This window comes from Octopus bimaculoides, chromosome 8, assembly GCF_046866305.1.
Source record: "Octopus bimaculoides isolate indiv1 chromosome 8, ASM4686630v1, whole genome shotgun sequence".
Classification (NCBI taxonomy): domain Eukaryota; kingdom Metazoa; phylum Mollusca; class Cephalopoda; order Octopoda; family Octopodidae; genus Octopus; species Octopus bimaculoides.
Window position 1 is genome coordinate 88474944 of NC_142935.1, and position 7540 is coordinate 88482483.

Below are 7540 nucleotides of genomic sequence, written 5' to 3' on the forward strand. Positions count from 1 at the left end.
CATATATATATATATATATATGTATGTATGTATGTTTGCATGTATGTATGTATACATATTTATGTACGTAGGTCACATATAAATTATATATTTATTAAATTAGGTACAATAAACAGTAGAAATGTACAGAAACTAGACTTTGTCAAATATTAGTGGGTATACTTAGTAGTATATAGCTTCCGCTATCTGGGTGACCAAGTCAGCAGTGAAGGTGGATACTCTGAGAGTATAGCTGCTAGAATAAGAAGAATGGGCTGGGCAAAGTTCAGAGAGCTTCTACCATTGTTGGTAACAAAGGACCTCTCTCTCAGAGTGAAAGGCAAGTTGTATGATGACTGTGTATGAACTACAATGCGACACAGCAATGAAAAATTGACTGTAACTGCAGAGGACATGTGGAGGCTTAAAAGAAATGAAGCTAGTATGCTTCGCTAGATGTGCAATATAAGTGTGTATGTACAACAGAGTGTAAACATCTTGAGAGAAAATTTGGGCATAAAAGACACCAGATGTAATGTGCAAGAAAGAAGACAACACTGGTATGGATGAGGACAGCTCCATAAAAAAAGCATAGATCTCTAACCGTGGAGGAAACCTGTGTAACAGGTAGACCCAGAAAGACATAGGGTAAGGTGGTGAAGTGTGATCTTTGGATGTTGAGTCTCATGGAGGGAATGACAAGTAATTGAGATCTTTAGCAATTTGCTGTGCATGAGAAGCATATCAAGATGAGTGAAATTGAAGTTGTGGTTAGTACCGGAGCCTCGTGGAGCTTTAGGTGCTTTTGCTCAATAAACACTCACAACGCCCGGTCTGGGAATCGAAACCGCGATCTTATGACTGCGAGTCCGCTGCCCTAACCACTGGGCCATTGCTCTTCCAGTGGTATACATGTATACATAGATGCATACATGCATGCATACATACATGCATACATACATGTATGCATGCATAAATACATATACACATATATACATACAGAAATATGTACCAGAGGCATGATACAACAGAACCACAAAATGAAAAAGTAATAAATAAGGGTGTAGGATGGATGAAATTATTTCAAGTAAATGAGTAAGAACACCAATAATGATAATAATAATAATTGTGCATTAATAAATAGATGATGATGATGATGATGATAATAATGGTTTCAAATTTTGGCATAAGGCCAACGATTTCGGGGAAGGGAATAAGTCGATTACATCACTCCCCAGTACTCAACTGGTACTTATTTTGTCAACCCCAAAAAGATGACAGGCAAAGTCAACCTTGGCAGCATTTGATGATGATGATGATAATAATAATAATAATTATAATAATAATAATAATAGTGTTAGTATAAGTGGTTGTGTATATATGTATATATGTGTGGTGCATTTGCCATCTGGGATTGGTCAATCTGTAAGTACATTGCTTTATCGAGACCTGGAAATAGAGGTAACTCAAATGTGGAATCTGAAAACAGAAACAATTCCTATCATAATAGGTGCCTTAGGTATAATAAAAAAATATTCAGACAAATACATAACAAAAACACCAGGTCTTACAAATATATATAACATACAGAAAATTGCACTACTGGGCACTGCACACATCCTACGCAAAACACTTTCAATACAGTAACCATAAGAGCATCACATCAAAACACAGCACATACCCAAGGCACCAAGAGCTGCGCTCGGTAGTGAAGTGAAAGCACGTTATAAAAATAAAACTACTGAACAATAATAATAATAATGAGAAGAAGGAGAAGACAAAAAGCCCTTACCAATGTTGCATTTAGTCTGAGCACAATGTCATATGCCCTCTCACTGGTGTTGTGACTGTGTTGTGTCTCTGACAGCCTACTTATGTTAAAGGTATTGTACGCAAAACTTTTGAGTTCCCTGCAGAAATTGTCCAGCATATTGTCCAGTTTTGAGTAATCTATAACTGGTTCCAATGTAAGGACATTGCTGGTGACTGTGGTCAGCAGCAGGACCAAACAGATTGTACAATGCATTATATAAGTTTTACTCACACACAATAAATAAAGTTGTTACCATGGAGTACCTAAGATCAACACAAAGTTTTCACAGCAAAATAGAGTATATTTAAATACTTATATATATATCACATACATGCATTAGTTATAATATTATATACATACACTGGTACTATATACTAGTATGTACACGGGTATTATATAATAGTTTTATATAATACAGTTACAGACGTACAACAGCATCATATCCACGCCTCATAAAGTAGTTGAATATATTTGAGTGAACAAATTAGAGATAAAGGCGTAATATATATATGTATAAATAGATGTGTATATGTATACCTACATTCATATGTATATGTATATTTGACGAAATGACATTGAACATGCCTCTGTGTGTGTGTGTAGTGTATGTGTGTGTGTGTGTGTGTGTGTGTGTGTGTGTGTGTGTGTGTGCGTGTTAGTATAAGTGGTGTATATATGTATATATGTGTGGGGCATTTGCCATCTGGGATTGGTCAATCTGTAAGTACATTGCTTTATCAAGCACTGGGACATTAATAAAACTGATAATTATTATTATTCTATTGTTGTTGCTGGTAGAATCATTAGGGCGTTTGAGGAAATGCGTTGTAGTATTTCTTCTAAATCTTTAGATTGTGAGTTCAAATTCTGCTGAGGTTAATTTTGCCTTTCTTCCATCTGGAGTTGATTAAATAAAATACCATTCTGGTACTGGGATCAATGCAATTGACTAATCCCCTCCCCTCGAAACTGCTAGCCTTGTACCTGAATCAGATACCATTATTATTAAATCTGCATGTTTGTTACAATCACTTACTGAAACACACCCAGCCTCCTCGGGCAAGTGAAGGATAAGTGATGTTACAACATGACTGAAAGTTTGGGGAGAGGAAGTTGTAGGGGCAGTAGTGAAATATCATCATGTAATACAACACAGACATTTAAATTGATAGGGTTTTTCTAAGGATGTGGGCAGTACTTTTGGATTTCTCTGAGACATGGTTCTCCTGGGGTGTTGTCTAGATATTTCTAACATCCCTTTTTTATCATACCCCGGGCACATACAATAATGGGAACAGTTCTTGCTTTAAGATGCCACATATGTTGTATTTCAATTTGCAGGTCCTTATATTTACTTATTTTGTTAAATTCCTTTGCAGATATATTTTTATTAGTGGGAACACTTACATCTATTAGTCTACAAGTATTTTCTTCCCTGTCTTTAATAATTATGCTTGGTGGAGTATTATAATTATTCTATCAGCTACGCTAATAACAACACTGACACAGTCACCCAATTCCCAACAACAAAAGCAATAGATACTCATTCCGTCACAACCAGAACTACAAAAAGCACCAAAACAGAAACAAATATAGAAAACAGCAATCACCAGAACAACTCATACAACTTACAACAGAATCCAAACGTCTCATCAACTTCACAGTCGTTCACAAGTGCAACAGTGAGCTGATGCAGGAAGTAGGGAAAAACACAAATATTTATACAAAAGGAGTAGGGTTTGAGGAATTTCTGTCAAAAACTCTCCATGACAGATAGCTGATAAAAACTGATAAAAACACATACCTAGAACTTTAAAAAAAATACTCAAGACACATTGGCCCTTTTAGGCTAAAGCTGGATAAAAGGACTTTAGGAAGGCCCCTTCATTAATGATAATGCATCAGACGAGGCAGCTGAATCAGCTGACCCTCTCAAAATCCAAGGTAAGTGATCTTCTTCCTTTTTGTTTCTCTGATAAACATGGTTGTTTTCAGAGTGAGGTGTGTGAATGTTCAAAACCAGGGGTCAGCTTGGAAGCAAAGTCACATGCTAAATGATGCACACACACACACTCACACACATGCACACACACACATACACACACACACACACATTTGTTTTATGAGTTACTTGTTTTGTGAGTTACTTGGAAACCTCATTCATGCCAGTACCACAAAAAAAGAGCACCCAGTGTACTTTGTAAAGTGGTTGGCATTAGGAAAGACATTCACCAGTAGAAACCATGCTAAAAGAGACATTGGAATTCAGTGCAGTCCTCCAACTCATCAGATTCTGTTAAACCATCTAAACACATGTCTGCATGGAAAGACAAACATTAAATGATGATGATGGTAGTGCTGTTGTTGTCATCAGTGTGATGATGATGATAACGACGACGACGATGATGATGATGATAATGATGTTGGTGATAATGATGATTTCAACCAAGGGAAAGAACTAACGTGGCATGAGTTTGGATAATAAAGTCAATATTTGCTGTAATAGATAGTGGTAAAATTTTGATTAAAAAAATGATAGATGAAAAAATAAAACTAAGTAATTCTGAGAACAAACATGTGTAATTGGGAATAATTTATCTCAGTGATTAAGTCTTGAATAAAGACTGAGTGCTGCTGTTATCTATTATACTCTTTATCTTTTATGCATTAATATGTTTCAATCATTGTGCTTGACAGGTACTCATTTTATTGACTTCTGAAAAAAAAAAAACAAAGTTGACCTGACTTGATAGGATTTGAAACAACACTGAAAGAGACAGTAACTTAATACTCTAAAAATAATTTTATAAGGTGGTGAGCTGATAGAATTGTTAGCACACAGGGCAAATTGCTCAGTGACATTTTACCCATCCTTATGTTCTCAGTTCAAATTCTGCCAAGGTTAACTTAGCTTTCATCCTTTCAGGGTTGATAAAATAAGTTTCCCTTGAGTCCTGGGGTCAGTATAATTGACTTACCCCTTCCACAAACCTACTGAGTATGTGCCAAGATCTGAAATCAATATTATATAGATAATGTGCCCAACACTCTATTGATTCTACCATCTAACACCAATACATTGACAAATGGATCCCAGTTTGTCTTGTCTATTTTGAAACAAAATCTTTTTATCACCGTTGTAAATGAAAAGCTGTACTCCATATCTCTTTTTCGACATGGAGAAAATTTTGCAACTATAGTTTATTGATTAATTAATCTATTTTATTATACTTCCTGAAATATATGTAAATCCTTTTAATATCTTATTTTGTCTGAAGGTGATGAAGTGGCTGAATCGTAAGCACACTCGGTAAAATGCTTAGCAGCATTTCGTCCATCTTTATGGTTTGTGTTCAAATTCCTCCAAGGTTGACTTTACCTTTCATCCTTTCAGGGTTGATGAAATAAGATACCAGCTGAGTATTGAGGTCAATGTAATTGATTTACTTCTTCCCTAGAAGTTGCTGACCTTGCGTTAAAATTTGAATCCAGTATTTTATTTTGTCTCAAGGCCTCCACAATAGGTAACCTCGCAGGAAAAATGCTGCTAAGCATTTTGCCTGACATGCTACCTATTCTGACCGTTGTAACATTTTATCTATCTTTATGTTCTGAGTTCAAATTCCACTAAGGTCGATTTTCCCTTTTCGGGGTCAATAAAATAAATACCAGTTGAGCATTGGGGTGAATATAGTTGATTTAACCACTTCCTTGAAATTGCTGGCCTTATGCCAAAATTTAAAACTGATATTTTATTTTGTCTTAATTTACTGTTTGTCTTAACTTAAATCAATACACTTGCTTTTTTTGTCATTATTACAATGACAATTTGACAAGCTGTTCTGAGTTCAAATACTGCTGAGGACAACTTTGCCTTTCATTTTCTGAAGTTGATAGAATAAGCACCAGTTGTCTGGTGCTTATGTAACTGACTAGCCCACTTCCCACCAAAATTTCAGGCCCCATGCCTGAATGCTAGCTGTTTTCATCTGTTTAACATACTCCTGCAATGCTGCAACATCACTTCAAGTGTGTGCATAACTATGCTTCTAATCTTATCTATTTCTCAAACACAACAGTCTCATTCTACTGCACTAAGTTTTGCTCCTCTTCCAATTCTGCTTTACAAAATGTATTATTCCAGAACTGTGGAACATTGCTTGCATTATTCCTTTGTTCAAAAAGGGTGACAATACACCACCTGTCAATTATCAACTAGTCAGTCTCACTAGTTGTTTTGCTAAATTAATTAAGCTTTGTATTAGAGAAGCATTCAGCAACTTCTGGAATTCCCATAACTTTATTTGATTTATCCCCGTATTTGGATTTATCCCTAACTCTAGCTGTCGTGGATAACTCACTAAATTTCTTGAAGAAATAACCCAAATCATAGATAGCAGCACATAGATTGATGTTATCTGACTTGACATTACCAAAGGCTTTAATACTGTACCACACAATTTATGAAGTTCTCTGCAGTGAGTGTGAGGGTTAATCTATATAACTGGTTGAAGTTTTTCAGTCTTGACTGAAAAGAAGTAGTCACAGTACCGGGACAACATTCTGCACTCAATGCAATAACATTTGGAGTCCTACAGGGATCTGTTCTTGGTACTGTTCTTTGTTGCATTTCAATAATTTCAATAATCATCAAAGAGACTTAAGGTACCTTCACATCACTCAGTAAGACATTTTTTCTGCTATTCACTGGCTATATATTCAAGGCCATATAAAGCTATGATACAATCATGCTTAGAGTTTACATCTACAATCTGATGCCTCCATTTTGTCCTTTACTTGTTTTATTGCTGATTTCTCTCCTCTTTTTTGACTCTTACCTGAAAAAATGTAATGTACTTGAGTACTGTATATAATACACTCATCACCATCATCCTCATCATTGTTATTATTATTATCATTTGATGAAAAATCTCAGCGTTATTTTTCTGGGCATGATTGGAAGTGTCAGCTGTCCACAGCCAGCAGATTAAGGTGACACTTCTTTGCTGGTCATGCTTTAAGGATCCTTGTTATTATTATTATTATTATTATTATTATTATTATTATTATTATTATCATTATCATCATCATCATTATTATTATTATTATCATTATCATTATCATCATCATCATCATTATCATTATTATTATTATCATTATCATTATCATTATTATTATTATTATTATTATTATTATCATTGTTGTTGTTCTTATTATTGTTGCCTTTGCACAGCTTCTAATGCTGGAGATGTACAACAGTTTCAGCTGTTCACTACCAGTGAACTAAGGTAACACCTCTTATTTTTCAAGCACCTTCCAGAGTATTCGAGCATTTTTTATATAAGCTGTTCAAAGTCTCACCCAGACACCTCAAGTAACAGCAAGTTGGACATTTGACTGTAGGTGTTGTTTATGATTAGCAATGATTTTTTGTTAGGAAAGCTGACCACAACCTGAAAGCTAAGATTCTGTTAAATTTTTTTATAATTCAGCTTTGAAAGAGTTTTAAGAGAATCAGGTATATTCAAGTTGGTAAAGTTTTGCTTCGGATATGTGCAGTACTCATCAGAACAACTTTTTGTAGTTTTGATACTTTTGGGTTTCCTTGTATTTGGCCATAATGTTAAAAGAGTGCCATTTGGTATTGTTCCCAAAGCTCCAATGATCACAACTTGTCATCATCAATGACCATGATTATCATTGACTCTACTACCACTACGAGCACCAGCACCGCCATCACCACCACCA

General features: G+C 35.2%; 1 protein-coding gene across 1 annotated transcript in view; it reads right to left on the minus strand.

Annotated features, from left to right (window-relative positions):
* The window catches only part of LOC106868782 (transforming growth factor-beta-induced protein ig-h3), a 52377-nt gene extending 50016 nt beyond the window's left edge, over positions 1–2361 (minus strand). Inside the window, exon 1 of the mRNA XM_014914200.3 lies at positions 1772–2361. Coding sequence (XP_014769686.1) covers positions 1772–2005 — 234 coding nt within the window. The 5' untranslated portion in view covers positions 2006–2361. The remainder of the gene's footprint in view (positions 1–1771) is intronic.
* Positions 2362–7540: the final 5179 nt, after the last annotated feature.